At 41.3% G+C, this 17481-nt stretch overlaps 1 protein-coding gene across 2 annotated transcripts in view; it reads right to left on the bottom strand.

Moving 5' to 3' along the window:
• The window catches only part of cdyl (chromodomain protein, Y-like), a 190337-nt gene that overhangs the window by 12199 nt on the left and 160657 nt on the right, over positions 1-17481 (bottom strand). For both annotated transcript variants that reach the window (XM_041184993.1, XM_041184994.1), the window contains one exon: positions 1730-1986. In XM_041184993.1, the coding sequence (XP_041040927.1) occupies positions 1730-1986 (257 nt within the window). The remainder of the gene's footprint in view (positions 1-1729; positions 1987-17481) is intronic.

Below are 17481 nucleotides of genomic sequence, written 5' to 3' on the forward strand. Positions count from 1 at the left end.
AAAATGTGCTATCCACGTTATCCTCTGCCTCACGGATGCACCCTAAGTGACTCCAGCCGCCACTCATGTTCTGAAACCCAGAGCTCCAGCTTCTGCAGCTGGCGACACTTCCTGCAAATGTGTATGTCTAGGACACATGGTGCATCCATAGCTTCCCACATGCCACAGGATGCACATTCCACATAGCCAAGCTGCCCTGCAATACCTTAACTTCACTAAGTAAAATAAGTAGAATAACTTATCAGTTATTTGCTAGCTTCTTCCCCTGTACCTGAAAAACAAATACTGGAGGCTGAGGAGTACCTCCTTCTCCTCTTCACTGAATATCCTCACTCACCAAACTCCCAGTTTCTCACTCTGTCCAAGTCGAACTTGCAAGTTACACTCAGACCCCTGTATTTATACTAGCTGAGACTGAGAAGAGTCAGCTCTACTGCAGCTACAGAGGCCAGATTAAACTAGCTACCTAATTAACTAATTACAGCTGCTCTCCAGTAGAGATCTTGTTTATCCCTGCTTAAGGCTAGAAGAAACTTAAACAGTAAATTTTATGCTAATTGCATTCAAGGCTAGATTTTTAGAAAGAGATTAACCCCTCAAGATTCTCACTCACCAAACTCCCAGCTTCACACACCTTCCAATCCTCAAAATTCAGAGTAATTACAAAACTTAGTGAGATGTTCAGAAGTTCAACATACATACAGATACTTATCAAAGTAAAGGTGAAGGGATGTTTGTACATGGTGCATTTACACCCCATTTGAATGCTTCTGCAAAGCAAATGAAAGATATGCAAATTGCATGTTTATGACAATTTGACATTTAGTGCAACAGTTGAAAACTGAGAAAATAAGCTGCTAAATATCTCAGGCTTATAAATGTTTTTAATTAACATTGCAGTATCATAGTTTGTCCTTCAGATGGTGCACAAAACCACATAATAATCCAACAGAGTGATCCTTTGGGCTCATTGTGTGCATCACAATTTTCTTGTCACTTGCGTATTTCCTTAAAAGGGGATCTAAACTTCCATATTTTTGGCATATTTTAAGTTGCACAAGGAAGACTCAGCTAATAGAAACTTACAATTAGAAATACAGTAAAAATGAATTAATGTAGATGCAACTTGTTCCTTTCAACCTGAATCCATTTCAAAGAAATGACTGTTGATTAAGTACACTTAATCAAGTGTTAGCTGTGGCTCAATTGGTAGCGCTCTTGTCTTGAATCAGAAGGTTGTGGGTGGGTTGTGGCCACTCCAAAGGCTTGAGCACAAAAATTTAGGCCAACACTATAGTTCTGCGTTGAGCGGATGCTGCACTGTCAGATGCAATGACAAACAGACCCTTTTTGCACTTTGAGGTGGATGTAAAAAATCCCCTAGCACAAGAACTGCAGAAGAGCTTTCCTCAGTCTGGTCAATATTTATCCCTCAATTAACATCACTAAAACAGACTGTCATTATCATATTGCTGTTTGTGGGAACTTGCTGTGTACAAATTGGCTCTCGCATTTCCTACATTACAACAGTGGCTACACTTTGAAAATGCTTCATTGATTGTAAAGTGTTTTGGGACATTGTGAATGGTGCTATGAAACTGTAGATCTTTCTTTTATTAATCTCATCCTTCTGAGCTACAAAGTAACTGAAATAAGCAACCACCAGTGTTTGGAATGGATTTGCTATTCTTCAGACAAAAGCAACAATTGAAAAAAAAAATCTACTCACCTCTGGATTTAAGGAATTATTTTCTGATGACTTGGTGGAAAGTAAAATGTGTGTAAACCCGTCTTGCTTCCTGACAACAATATCCCTATATCGGTAGGCACTTTCTGTTTGTCTCACACTGAACCTTAATCTCTTATCAAAAGGTTGGTCCCGTCTGTCATCTATAAATTTCCTCTTGTGTCCTGTAACTCCTGTTACTGAACTTTGAATATTGGTTGTACCATTAGCCCCCAAAGCATCCAAGAAAGTAGGAGTACCTATGGAGACAAAAACAAAGATTTCTTGTTTTATAATTCATGTAAAAGAGTGAGTAGATTTATCCTACAATTATTTGATCAAAACACTGATTTAAGATCAGTGACTGGCTGTCTGAGAAAAGGTCACTGTAGCAATTGAAATATAAAAAAATTACAACACACTATTGAAAACTTTAACAGAATCGTTAGGTGGTCATCATTTGGTCCATCATGTCCGTACCAGCTCTCCAAACGAGCAATTCACCTCCTCACTGTGACCTTGCACATTCTTCCTTTTGAGATAATAATCCAACTTCCTCTTGAATTCCTTGATTGAACCTGCTTCCACCTTACACTCAGGCAGTGTATTCTAGATCCCAAACTCTCGCTGCATGAAAAAGTTGCTCATGTCTCGATTGTGTTGGAATTGTATCTCTCATATCGCATGATCTGGACTTTTTGGCTGTTAACCTGGGATTTTTTTTTAAAAAAAACCAAGGTCTTAAGTTCACCTTGGAACTGTCAGCAAGCAGGCCTCTTCTAAGAAATCACCTGACCTTTATGGTTCTCGAGGAAGATCTGGTTGTTTGTTTTGAACTGCAATTACTTTAATCGATGGGGAAAAAACCTGAAAAGAAGGGTTGGTAACTTGCTGGAAATCAAATGACTGAGAGGGGAAAAAAAATTAAGTTATGAACCTGCCGGTTTTGAAGGCAGTCTTGTTGGGGAACAAGCTGAGGAAGAAAGGCTACCCCCCTAACTGGCTATCTTGCCTAAAATTGTGTCCAGCTATCGACGTGAACCCAGAGAACCCTTATGAGTTTAACTAGTCTGCATTTGGATCTGCAAAGCCAAGACCAGTTGGCAAGAACTTCCAGACATCCACCAGGGCCAGCACGAGGTCAACAACATCAAGATCTTGTGGATTTTATCCTTTGTTTTATAAAGCCCATCCTCCAAAGCCCATCTCTTCAGAGACTGTTTGTTCTTTGTCTGTGTCTGTGCTGGGGGAATTCTTTAGGAAGAGATAATTATACTTTCCGATTATAACTGTGTGTTAACCAATACTTGCAACTTGTTAAAAGTAGTTTTGTTTTAAAATGAATTAACCACTGAATTTTTTGAAAGAAACCTGGTCAGAGTCTCTTTTCTTCTGAATAGGTACACAATTGACCATTTCGGTGAGAAAATTAAACATTTAAATTAATGGTATGGCCTGTTGAGTAGTGGGGCTTAATAATTCGTGCACACCTCCCATTCTGGTCACAACAATTGCTTCTTTTATCAATTACCTCAAATCTATGGCCTCTCTCTTAATCCTTCCACCAGTGGCAGCAGGTTTCCCCTATCTACTCTGTCCACACTCTTCACCATTTTGAAAACCTCTATCAAATGTCCTCTCAGCTTCATCTAGGAAAACAGCCCCAACTCCTCCAATCTAGTAACGCAAGTTCCTCATTCTTGGAACCATTCTAATGAACCTTTCTGTACCCATTCTAATGCCTTCACATCTTTAAATTAATATCAGTGGACATAATATACCCTTCTCTTGATGCTGATCATTACATATGTACGCTTACAGCTACATAAGACAAATCTGATACAAAATATAGAATATGATCTTAATACTTTCTAAGCTTCCAACTGTGCAGTTTGATATTCAATGTCTTGAGGTATTTTTCTTTCATTGTATTGTTTTAAGATTTATTTCAACTACCAGCCTGTTTTTGAACAAATAACTCATTCAGATTTATAAGGTCACAGAAATGCACCATAAGCATTACATCATTTTGACTCATAAAAATGCACAGATCGAGACAGCTACAAGCCTGCTCAAGTATCAAGTCATATCAAGTGGATTTGAGCTGTAGAAATTCACCTAAGAATGGCTGCAGCCCTCCTACACAAAACTATATCACCAACACTGAACAAAAATAAGGCCTGGATTTTTCAGTCAGTGCTGAAGGCAACAGCGCTCACAGCTGATCACAAAGAAAGCTGCCCACTCAGATTTAGCAATTGCTGGGCCTGGATTTCACCATTATTGATGTTAGTTTGAATCTGGCACTAAGTCAAGGAGATCTTGAATACCTTTACTCATGCAGGATAAGCAGTGAATCGTATCCAAGTTTTTCCACCAGGAAGTAAAATACACTGATCATCCTTCACTTTTATAAATTTGAGTTTTCCAGGGCCAGAGGAGTTCTTCAGCAACAATTATGACTTAGTATGGTGTTTAAAAACCCAATAACACCTCATTAACGAGGCATAACATTTTACATTTCGTTTTAACTGCAATATTATAGTGTAAAAAAAGGAACATTTTTGTCACTTCCATGATTTCTAATTGATTGCAATCTGCAAGGACTTCAACAGCACATCCTATTGAAAAGATTGGAATCACTGACTGCAACTTCCAGGTTCTAGTGTTTAACTGTGCATGTGCAGTTTCCAGAAACTGTGCAGTTAGAGAAGAAATGACAGCTAACATTGACAGTTTTGCTGTCATTACTGTTGTACTGCAAAATCTGGGCTGACAATGACTTTCCAGGAAGAGACCAGGCAGAATGATCAGAAACACATTTCATTAGACACTCATGTATCTTTCTAATGAAGCCTCACCACTGCATCTTACCATGTAGTTTGTAAACCTGGTTCTATTTATTGTGGGAGGTAAATAAGTGGCTTACACCTTCGCCCATACTGAAAATTATGGATCATGTGTCGTCTAAAGACTTGCTTTATTCTACAAGGGTATCTTGTCGAGTTCAAAAGGTACCTCTTTCACAGAGTCCCTTTGTTGTACCAAAACACAAACAGCAATATTTAAAGGCCATGCCCTTGAGGTCGGGGAGGGCTAGGGCCACGCCTTTGAGGGAGGGGGCTGTTGGGGAAATTTTCCACTCCAATATACTGATGAACGTAGAAAATTTCAATGTTAGTCATGAATGCCTGAAGTATGCCCAGGACATATGGCCTGGTATTTTCTATTGAGAAACAGGAATCTTGTGTTGTTGGAATTTGTGACATTCATTAAAGGGGTGAAATGTAAGTAAACTAAGGGAGAGCTTTGGTCCCCTATATCCCCCACTGACACATAGATCCGAAATTCAAGAAGAACATTGTGAACCTGAGTGCACCTGACTTTTTCGGTTTCAAAATTTGGGCTCCTAAGAGAGAGGGAATGAAGGTTTTTTTTTAAAAAAAGGTTATTTAAAAAAGAACAAAGGTACATTCATTTAAACATTTAATCCCACACACACACACATACTGCTCCCACCATCTCCTACCACTCCAAGGAATTGGTGTCTGGTTGACAAATAGCTTACTTTGGGTTGGATGATATTGTATTCCTCTTGCCCTTGGGACAGGGCTCTGGAGAGGGGGGTGCACAAGTTGCAAAAGCCTGGGGCCTGTGCTCTAGGGCAACCTGGGCCACTGCCAGAACAATAGTAATCACTGGCTGAGCAGACGCACTAGACTCCCCAGTCCCTCCTTTCTTGCTTGCCTTGGGTACTGTTCTGTTTCTGTTGGGCATTCTGGCAGCAGGCGTTTTCTTCAGACGTGGGTGCAGCACAAGATTAAGGTAAACTGACTGCCTCTGAGTTAAGCTTGCCCCCCACATCCTGCATAAGTCATTGCCACCCTACTAGTGTCTGGAATTTGTGCTCCTTAGCCAAGCTGCCTGGCCCCCTCCCTTGAGGGTGTGGGCCTGGCCCTCCCTGAGCCCCACTCCTCCCTCAAAGGTGTGGCCCTGGCCCTCCGAGCCCTGCCCCAGAGGGCGTGGTGCTGGCCCTCCCCGAGACCCCCCCAAGAGGGCGTGGCCCTGGCCCTCCCCAAGCTGCCCCCGCCCCAGAGGGCATGGCCCTGGCCCTCTCCGAGCCCCCCTCTGAGGGCTTACCCTCCCCAACCACCACAAGGGCGTCGCCCTAGCCCTCCCCGACCTCCGCCCTCGAGGGTATGGCCTTGGCCCTCCCCGACCCCCTCCCTCGAGAGTGTGGCCATGATTCCACTTTGCCTGCCAACTGGTTTATGGAGTGCCTTTCACAAATTTCCAACTGTTTTGCAGCTACTCTGAAGTACCTTTGTAGTAAATGTTAAATAGGATATTCTGACACCCAACTTGCACTTAGCAAGATTCACAAACAGAAAGTACCAGATGTTGTTGGAAAAATTTGATTTTTGGGTGCTACAAGGCCCTTAAAGTTCCAAAAGGGAGTCTGCAGTACATGTAAGTACTTTTGATGCAAAGTGTGCTGGATGCCTTATTGGTGAGGGGTTAAGCAAGGTGAAAAGGGGCCCTGCTGACTGGGGTGCCTGGAGACATACAGTCAGGAAGGGCATAAGAAAAAGAAGAGGGCAAAAGAAATGCCCAGATGGTGGAAGAGAGCGCCCAGCAGAGGAAGGAAAGAAAAGTCGACTTCAGGCCAACACTATTCATCTGAGTCAGCTGTAGAAGGGACTGCCACTCATGAAGTGGCCTCAATAGCCACAACAGACGGTGTTCAATCCAGAAGTGACATCACCTCCCGAGATGGGCTAACCCTAACTAAGGGACCCGGAAACAGGAAAAGCACCAGGGCCCATGATTGGTCTCCCACACCCTGGAATTGGTTAATGAGGAGCTGCTGCTAAAAAATGATCAGAAGAGGCCTAGTTGTATCTGAGACACACTGTACCTCTCTACAGTTACTCAAAACATTTGTGTCCATAACTCATTGCAGTCTATTGCAGCAAGGCCTGGGCAATAGCCAGGTTTACTGACAAGTTGCAAGTAGCATTTGCACCACACAAATGATCATCTCCAACAGGAGAGAATCCAACCAACACCCCTTGATGTTCAATGGCATTACCATCACTGAATCCTCCACTATCAGCATTCTGGGGGTTACCATTGACCAGAAACTGAACTGGCCTGGTCATATAGATACTGTGGCTACAAGAGCAGGTCAGAGGCTAGGAATCGTACGACGAGTAACTCACCTCCTGACTCCTCAAAGCCTGTCCACCATCTACAAGGCACAAGTCAGGAGTATGATGGAATACTCCCCACTTGCCTGGATGAGTGTAGCTCCCACAACATTCAAGAAGCTTGATGCCATCCAGGACAAAGCAGCCGTTTGATTGGCACCATAACCACAAACATTCACTTCCTCCACCACTGACACACAATAGCAGCAGTGTGTACCATCTACAAGATGTATTGTAGGAATTCAACAAGGGACCTTTGTCAGCACCTTCCAAACGCACGACCACTACCATCTAGAAGGATAAGGGCAGCAGATAAATGGGAACATCACCACCTGGAAGTCCCCCTCCAAGTCACTCACCATCCTGACTTGGAAATATATCGCTGTTCCTTCACTGTCGCGAGGTCAAGATCCTGGAACTCCCTTCCTAACAGCACCGTGGGTGGACTGTGGCGGTTCAAGAAGGCAGTTCATCACCACCTTTTCAAGGGCAATTAGGGATGGGCAATAAATGCTGGCCCAGGCAGCGAAGCCCACATCCCATGAATGAATAAAAAAACCTCTCACCAGAGAAACTTGGACATGTCAAAGGAGATCCAAATCTTTGTGCATGCTGAGATGGGGCCCTCAATGTACCATCTTGTCTAACAAGAAAGAGTAGACTTGAGATCCTGGAAGTTTAATAAGCTGATGCAGAGTGACAGACATTTGAGAGCCAGTAAGTTACTGTGCATCATACAACTAAGCTGTTCCACCATAATTTGTGCCTCTAAAAGATGGGCCCTCCTGAGGTCTGACTATGCACAAGATGGAGAGGAAGAACTGTTAATTACGTGCGAGAGCTTAGATGGCTAGATTTTCTGAATCCCCATTAGGCTTACTTCTTGCACAAACAACCATGATACAAAAGATTTTGCAAGGTCAGCCTGAATGAACTGGGTTCAGCTAGAACTTTGCACTTGGTTATGCAGCTTGGGCAGGATGGTTTTGTCAATGTTAAATCCAAAAGCATTTTGTTTCATCAAGCTGTCCAAAAAGCCATTGGATATAACATCCAAGACGATTTATATTGGTGACTGAGGTGTAAAGCTGGGTTTTAAAATAATGTGCAAGGAAGCTGATCTCATGCTCTATGTATCACCATCAATAGGTAGGCATTTGGACAAAGCATAAAGTAAACGTAGAGCTCTGATTCATCCTCAAGGTGCTTGGGAGGGCAAATCAGTGCAGGAGGAGAGCTGACTACGTTGGAAAGGTAAGAGTGGAAGCAGGAGAGCACACTACCATCTACACAATCCAAGGAGCAGAGGTGGTGAAGGAGGTGGATTGGCTGAGATCATCAAATGACAAGAAGGGGGATAATGCAATCGAAAAGGAGAATGGTTATATCTTTAACAACTGGTGATGGGCAGAAAAAAAAAGTGGTGGCATTCAAGCAGGAAGTGGTAGCTGAGATGAGCACTGATTAATTGTAGCAAAATGCAAAATGTTTGGGTCCTTCTGTTACAGCAACAACAAGAAAAAAGACAGGAGTACCTAGGGAAATAAATATTCATCGCAAATGAAGCCCCACTCTCCCATCACCCTGTCCTGGTTGACCTAGATTGGTTCCTAACCTGCCAATGCTTCAAATTTTAAACACTCATACTTGCGTTTAAATTCCTAATGGTGTCACCCCTCACTATATCAGCAACTTCTTTCAGCCCTACTGCCGTACCAACCCCCATTGCCCACCTCTCACCCCCTCTGGTCTTTTCGGCATCCTTAACCCCTTTTCCCCACTCCCAATCTCCCCTGAAAATGTTATAAGCAGGACTATTGTTCGCATTCCTGTCTAATCTTTAGACACATCTCTGTTGTAGCTTTAAATGTCACATTTCTCCATTGTTATTAACACTTCTAACTCTCCATATTTAATCCTGAATGCTTTTGCGTACATGTCACTCAACCATTACTCAAGTTTTTTGCTACATTAATACTTTTTTTCTTGATATTGTCATTAAAATTTCTGCTATCCCATTTTCTCATGGAAATTTTCTGATATTCCATGACCAATTTACAACAGTGCTTTTATTTTTCACCACCTCAGCCTGTTTATTTCCCATCTCCTTTGACAGTATTTTGTCAATACTACTTTCTGATAAATCATCCCTATTCCATTTAAGTTTGACAACTCTGATGGGAGGTATTCCTGGAGGATTAGCTACGTGATGGCTGACGTGACATCTGCAAACGCTACTACATTCACCTTATAAAGTTGGGACTCCTACAGACGGTACCGGGGCTCTCCTCATGACACACTAATTCACAAATAGCTTAAGAGTAACTGGTAGTAATAAGTGTAACCTATCAATATTTTTTGCATAGGATCTAAAGTTATATCACCGAAGGAGACCATTTAGCCCCCAGTGCCTGTGTTGGTGCATTAATCCTGAACCAAGGTTTCTCCCAAATCCTTTTATACTACTACCGTTCAAATATTTATGCCATTCCCTTTTAAGCTATGTTCCAGTCTCCACCTCAATAGCCACTTGTCTAACAGTCCTAAATGCACAAACCTTTCTTCTCCCTGTCTTCTAGTCAGAATCTCACCTCCATCTCCTTGTTCCCCACTTGCCCAACAGAAACTCTCTTCCAACTATTTACCCAGAGTGAAGTCTGCAGGTTCACTCACCTTTTACTGGCTGCTCCTCTCTAGGCACCAGACTCCTCCAATTACTGAACTGCACTCCCCAGTCTCTCTGTCCCCAAGTCCATCAATATCTATTCCCACTTCCTTCCCCACTCCATTGTTCACAATATCCCACTCTCCTGAGAAGCCCCATCTCCTGATCCTCATCGCTTCTCCCTCTCCCCTGAACCCCAGTTCACTATCAATCTCTCCCCTCACCGAGTACCAATCACCCCCAATCCCTCGTTATTTACTCTTTGACCCCCACACCACCTGAACCCAAATTCTCTGCCTAAGTCCCTATATATCTCTTTTGATCCAGATTCGCATCTGTTTCCTCAGACTTAAGGGTGTTTCTCCATTAGCCTCTTCCATTTACAGTCATCCATTAGTGGGTGCCTCTCTATGTGGTGATGGGGCAACGTCACTTGAGTTTGGGGTGGGGTATGTGACAAGAAATTTATATCAGACAAAAGATCTGCTAGCTGCTATGAGTAATGCCCAGATGATCTGTGCACCAGTCTGGGAAACTATTGGTCAATCTGGGAGGTGGGCAATCCCAATCCTTAGTTATATTAACAGATTGGTGGACTAATAAACTTTAATGGGCTTCTAAAAAGGAACTAGATTAGTCAACGAATGGAATTCAGAGGTGATTAGAAATGCACTAAAATGGAATTTCAATCTAGAAACCCCTCATTATCTCTGTTGGTGTGTAGTATGGCCAATTGTTACTTCATTTCAATATTCTACTCAACAGAGTCCATTTTCTGTCACTTGGTGTAACTGTCGTGCCCCTTTTAATAGATCAGGGATCTACGATGGCCCATATCTAGCAATCCATAAACATCACAAAGATGCCTCGCACTGTGATCTCTTTGTACTTAACTTAAAAAAACCATAGACAGTGCAAGCTTTAACTCTCGCCAGCACCAAACACTTACAAGAATCACATTCCACTTTACAGAAGTATAGAAAAGAAACTCCTAAGCAATAACACCTCAAAGCTGAACTCCTACGGAGGCCAAATCCACAGTCTGGCCTCTCAAAATGCAGATACAATTAAATAAATTTAAATGGGCTCCTCATATTGATTAACTAAAATGAACATAAATAGAAACTCAAAACGAACAAGGAGTAGGCCCATTCAGCCCCTCGAGCCAGCTCTGCCACTTAATAAGATCATGGCTAATCTGATAGTAACCTGAAATCTGCACCCCACCTACCGCTGTTAACCTATCACCCCCATGCTTACCAAGAATTTATCCATCTCTGCCTTAAAAATATTCAGACTCTGCTTTCACCGTCATTTCAGGGAGAGAGTTTCAACGACTCACAACCCTCCAAGTGAAAAAAATTTGCCTCGTCTCCATTTTAAATGGGCGGCCCCTTATTTTTAAACAGTGACCCCTAGTTCTAGATTCTTCCACAAGAGAAACATCCTTTCCACATTCATCCTGTCAAGACCCCTCAGGATCTTAGCTGTTTCAATCAAGTCACCTCTTAGTCTTCTAAATTCCAGCAGAGACAAGCCCAGCCTGTCCAACCTTTTCTCAAGACAACCCACTCATTCCAGGTATCAGTCTGGTAAACCTTCTTGGAACTGCTCCCAACACATTTACATCCTTCCTTAGATAAGGTGACCAATAAAAATATAAATGAAAATGACGTTATTTGTATTCAGCCACTTCTGCGGTGGCTAAACTTCACACTCTTTGGACCTCTTCGTTGACTGATTTCTAACAGCTCTCACACACTAAAAGCCTGTCAACAACCCTTACTGCCTGGACTTAATAATGAATAAAGCTTACTCGCAAGAGTCACTAGGGGTCACATGGCAAATGCTTGTGAACAATCAACACCTTTATGAGAACAGCAATTTAGGGCAGGAAGGAAACTGGTAACCACTCTTCTACAGATCATTGGGCCTGGCTCATCAGCAGCATTAACAGTACACTTGACTAGTGGGGCTATTGCACATTTAGTGCTCAGTGCGTTCTTAAAATTAACCCACCAAATACACAAGTATATGCTGGGAGAGGAAGAGGAGTAAAAATAAGATCTGAGATTAATCTGCAGCAGGTCAAGAAGGCAGCTCGCCACCACCTTCTCAAGGGCAATTAGGGATGGACAATAAATGCTGACCTAGCCAATGATGCCCACATCCCAAGAACGAATATATTAAAAAAACTTGGAAAAGAAAATTGATTATATTAAATAAAGCTATTTTATAGATTTTTTTAAACTTCCTTTAAGGTTGATAGTTTGACAAGTGCACATTATAACCCAGATATTGCTACAACAAAAGCCAATTTCAACAACGTAGATACTGGTCGCTTTCAGAGAACCACATTATAAAAACCAGAACAATTTTGACAGCTATAAAGAGGCAAGGCACAAAGTATCATCCATCTAGCAGCGCCACACTAATCAGTTAGAGAGAAAACACAACTCAAAACAATTTTAGTTCGAAATCTTCCCTGCAATGACCATGAATTATTGGATTTCAGTACCACTTAAAATAGAGTAGATATACTAAAAAGCTTTTAAGTTCTGTGACTCTACATGCTGAAGCTCAAGAGACTGACCATCTTAAAAATGAGAAATACAAGATCACAAGTGGATTAAAGTTAAAAGGAGCTATATAAATTAGTAGAAAACAAGATTAGGATACAAGTGTCATGGGTTAAAGTAAAGGCTGATCTTTTGAGCTACATTCCAAAGCTTAACGCTAGAGCAATGCTTAGTTAATGTGAATGGAAGTTGTACGTTTTTTTATATCGTACAGAGAATTGGAGGGTTCCAATTATTGCCAAGCTAGGTTTGAGGCACTAAATTAGCAAATGTTTTAAAGTCAGAATGTTAATATTCCCAATTAGTGGCTGTAAAATGATTGCACTATCAAGTGCGTGATGTCCTGGCTATCTATGTAAACACAGTAGGATAGAAACCAGTACATTCAAAGTCATTTTGCCTTGGCTGATAGTACTTTTGGTTCAAGTGCACTCTAGGATTTATTTAAAGATCGACATTCCAGTGCGGAACTGAGAAAGCGCTGTATGCTGTGAAAAGTTATTGTCCTACAGATGAGATGGGGATACCAAGGCCCTCATAAGAACACGAGTCAGCTGTTCAGCCACTCGAGCCTGTGCCACTATTGCAATCAGGTCATACCAGTCAGCACCTCAAATCTATTTATCTGCTTCTTCTTCATTCCCTTATCTAACAAAAATCTATTGATTTACAATCCTGGAAATTTCAAATTGACAGCCTCGAGGGGGGAAAGTTTTCCAGATTTCCACTGCCATTTGTGAAGAAAATCACTGTTAAATTCCACACCTACCTACCAATAAGAGTTTTTGGGGGGGGGGGGGGGGGGGGGGGGGGTGGAGAGAGAGAGAGAGAGAGTAGGAAGGAGGGTTGGATGGGATGGGAATAATAGCAACCTAGAAATAAGAAAACCAGGAGGTAAGATCAAAATGTCAGAGTACAAAAAGTAATGAAGATAACAGAAATACTCTGGGAACAAAAGAGGTTATAGGAATTAATAACAAGAAACCTGTTAAAATAAAATCATAACAAATAACTTATTAAATTACCTGTATGCAACGTACACAGCAACAGCAACAAAAATGGTTGTGTCAAAAAGTACGAGAAGCACACCATCAGGCCATATGAACAGGGCAGAATTACTCAAATAAGAATCATCTGTACTAAAGCATGTAGCATAAGAAATTAAAGAAATTAGTTTGGAGCATCAAATTAATTTAACAGCTGTGATGTAGTGGCCATTAAGATCTGGCTACAACTCAGGCTAACAGTGAACTAAATACTCTAGGTTATAGGATCTTTAGAAAGAACTGGAATTGGGAAAGAAATAAAATGCAGTAATGTTGATAGACACAATTATAGTACTGTATTGGAAAGAAAGAATTTCATTCAGGGTAATCAGTCAGTGGAAACATTATGGAAAGAACTAACAGCAAAGAATGCAAGGCTCTGGTGGGATTTGTCTACAGACTTCCTGACAGTAGTAACATAGTGGGACAAATGTATAGAGTTCAGAGAAGAACACAGCAGAACTATGTGGGCATAAAGGGGAGGTTTTAATTTTCACATTAACTGGGAGAAGCCGATTAACTCAAGTAGTAAGAAAAACTTGCATTTATATTTCGCATTTCACGACCATTGGACATCTCAAAGCACCTTATAGTCAATTAAGTACTTCTGAAGTTTTATTCTGTAGGAAATGCAGCAGCTAATTTTGCACACAGCAAACTCCCACAAAGAGTAATGCAATAATGACCAGATAATCTGGTTTTGTGATGTAGATCGAGGAATAAATATTAGCCAGGACACTGTGGATAACTCCCCTGCTCTTCTTCAAAATAGTGCCAAGGGATCTTTTACATTCATCTAAGCAGGAATATCTGAAAGACAGCACCTCCAACAGTACAGCACTCCTTCAGTAATGCACTGGTGTGTCAGCCTTGATTTTAGTGCTCAAGTCCTGGAGTGGGACTTGAATCCAGACCATGTGACTTGGAGGCAGGAGTACTATTCACATAGCCAAAGCCAAGTAAGGCAATTAATTTATTCACGACATCCTTTTGGAACAATTTGTTATAGAAACACCGAAGGAACAGGACATGCTAGATTTAGTATCTAATTTTGGTTTGGCAGATTTGTTACCAATCAGATGGTAAGGGAACAACTTTCTAGCAGCACCCATAATATGGCTGAATTTGATATGCTCGAGAGAAGGGAGAATCATTAACCAAAATTTTGAATTTAACAAAGACAAAGAAGTTGGAAGAAATGAGGAATTAATTAAATACAGCCTGGGCTGAATTGTTGAAGAATGAATTTACAAACAGTGTGAAGTATTTACGTACAATACAAAACCATAAATGGCAAAAGTTCCACTTATGTATTTGAATAACAATGGAATGAGGCAAGAAGTTGTGTCAAGTTAAACGAAAAGAAGAATGGGAAATCCAACAGATGGACAGTCAAAACAAACAAAAGGAACAAAGTATTAAACTATTGAGGAAAAAAACTTGCAAGATAAGTCAAAGCTGACAGTCATAGTTTTATAAATATTTTATAATAGATTGGCGAGGGGGAATGTGGGCCCATAAGACAAAAACATGTGAGAATAATATAAAATTGTTAGACTTGTAAACTAATACTTGTATCTGCTTTCACAGTAGAGGAAGAGGTCAAAATACCAATGGCATAAGGGAATCTAAAAATAAGTCAAGGGATCTTGTTGGATTTAATACAAGTAAAAATTAGTAATGGAGTAAATAATGAGTTTTAAGACAGAAAGGTTAGATGTGAGAAAATTGACAATGTGTTACCTGTATTTTTGAAATGTTTTCTGGATTCAGGGGTTATGCCTTTGGGTTGGAAAATGTAGAAGCTATTTCATTATTTGAGAAGTGGAGGGAGGGAGAATCCAGTAAACTACAAACGTGTCAGTTAAACATTAGTTGTGGGGAAAGTTACTAGAAACTTTTATCTGGTACAGAGCGATTAGCCCTGTGTGAAGGATAGGTTATATCTAATTGATTTTTGAAAAAAAGACAGACATTCACATGGAGGGTATTAGGCATGTTGATGGATGTTGTCTCTATGGATTCCCAAAAGGCAATTAATAAAATTCCACAAAAGCACTTATTATAAATAAAAGCCCAGGAAATTGGGGACATCCTTGTGATAATGACTTGAAGGTTGGGGGTGGAGAGGGGATGGTGTGGTAGGAGACAGAGACTGGGGATAATTGTATGCTGAGGTGTGTAACATGGCATATTCAAGAGATCTACATCGGACCCCAGTTTTTCACCATCTCAATGATTTGGATGAAAGAAAAGAGAATTGAATATCCAAGCAGATGACGCTAAGGAGACAAGATAAAAGTTTTGTAGATGTGAACAGGACATAAGTTAAGGGAGTGGGAAAAACTGTAGTGGACGGTGTTCAATGTGGACAATGTCAGATGCAAGAAAGGCAAATCAGGATATTTTGTTAATGGCGAGGGACCAGGAATTTTTGAGGAGCCAAGGGATTTGGATGTCCTGGTAAACATGTCACTAAAAACTAACATGCAAAAAGCAACTTTAAGACTGCAGAGATTATGGTAATGACATGGTTATGATGCAGTAGAAAAGCCACTGCTGGAGATTCTCTGGCTATGACTGGATAAGTTAGAGTGAATGCAGTAAACCAGATGGAGTCTGAGCAAGGCTCTGTAGGATTGAAGAATTGCTTCTTCCCTTTTAATCCAGCCCCTTTGAGGTAAAGGCCTGCATTCCATTAGCTTTCTGCCAGAACCAGTAATTCAGGTTCAGGTTGTAGTTATAAATTCCATAGCATCATTTGGCCAGAAATCCTCCCTCAATTAACACTACTAGCAAGAAGAGAACAATGGGAAATATATCTCACTGATCTTTTTGTGATCATACTGTGCTTAAATTAGCTATTTTTCCATCTGTAACTGTCGCTGCACTTCAAATAAGATGCTTTGAGACATTCTGGAGAGATGTGATAAAAATACAAGTCTTTTTTCCTCCTGAAACTTAATGGAACCATGGAACACTTTAACTGGAATAGCCATGAGCGTGCCTAATGGAAGCAAGGCAGCAAGTTAACCAGTCAGGAACTGGGTCCCTATGAATAACGGTCCTTATATAGGGCAAAGCTGCGATTTCTCCCAATGCACCACAAATCTTAGCCACATTTACAGTTAGAACTTGCAGACTCTGCTGATTTGGCACCAGGTGCCTCTACCAGTTATGAAAGTTGACAACCTACTAGCATCAGGTCTTTGAAAATTTTGCCCTGCAACTAGGTAATCAGGTATATGGGTGTAGCTCAGAGTTAGGAGGGGGCTAAATTGGATAGTCCTAGAAAACAGATGCAACGATCACTATGCGTAATTACCCTCCCACCCATTTAACCTAATGTAATGCAGGCAGCATGGCATCGTTATGCTGCCTGCTTATTAGCATGATTACTGCATGCAGCCAACAGTAGCTGTGCTGTCCATTGGCTGCATGCAATTGCAAGGGACCCAAAATCAATACTAACTAGTATTCTTTTCCACTTTCTCCACATGCACCTGCTCCTCAGCTTCCTGCCTGGTAAGTTATAAGGATAGTCACAATAGCAAAGTTAAAACAATGGCATGGTTAAAACATGACGAGGGAATGAAATGAAGGCATATCCCTTTGAATAGAAAGCCTGAGTGTCCTCTATTTTTCAACAGGGAAGGCAAACAGAGATGTTACTAATATCTCCATCAACAGCCCGGAATAGGCCAAACGCATAAAAAGTCACGGCCATGTTCACCTTCAAAGTTATCAGCAATGTGGCCCTTGCCATGCTCGAATTTTGGCTGAAGTATTTGGCAGGTTTCAGTGAAGTGCAGTGCTTATTCAAGTGCAGTTGTCTCTCACTGTTCAGAGTCTCCAGTAGCAGAATGGCTCCCCGAATACCCTTGGCAAATACAGCCTCCTGCTGAGAGCCCTCCTCCGCCCTCTTCTAACAGATTATCTCACACCGTGTGGTCTCTGCTCATTCTCCCAGTTGTGTTTATTCCTAGATGAAGGTTTACTAGTGCACCCATGACTGGAAGCAACTGGTTTGACATCAGAAGAAAGTCCTGTAGCACCTGCCGCACCGATCCCTGTAGATGACATTTGAAACTAGGAAAGCACAAAACATAGAATTGCAGCAAAAACCAGAATAAATCAACCAGCAATTAACCTGCTAGCTGATGATCACTTTAAATAACACTGTTAGGTGAAAGTCCTTCTTGCTGCTTAACACACGCTCAAACAGTGTAAACTTGAGAGGCTGTCAGCTGAAGGA

The sequence above is a fragment of the Carcharodon carcharias genome, chromosome 3, assembly GCF_017639515.1.
Source record: "Carcharodon carcharias isolate sCarCar2 chromosome 3, sCarCar2.pri, whole genome shotgun sequence".
In the NCBI taxonomy this organism is placed as follows: Eukaryota; Metazoa; Chordata; class Chondrichthyes; order Lamniformes; family Lamnidae; genus Carcharodon; species Carcharodon carcharias.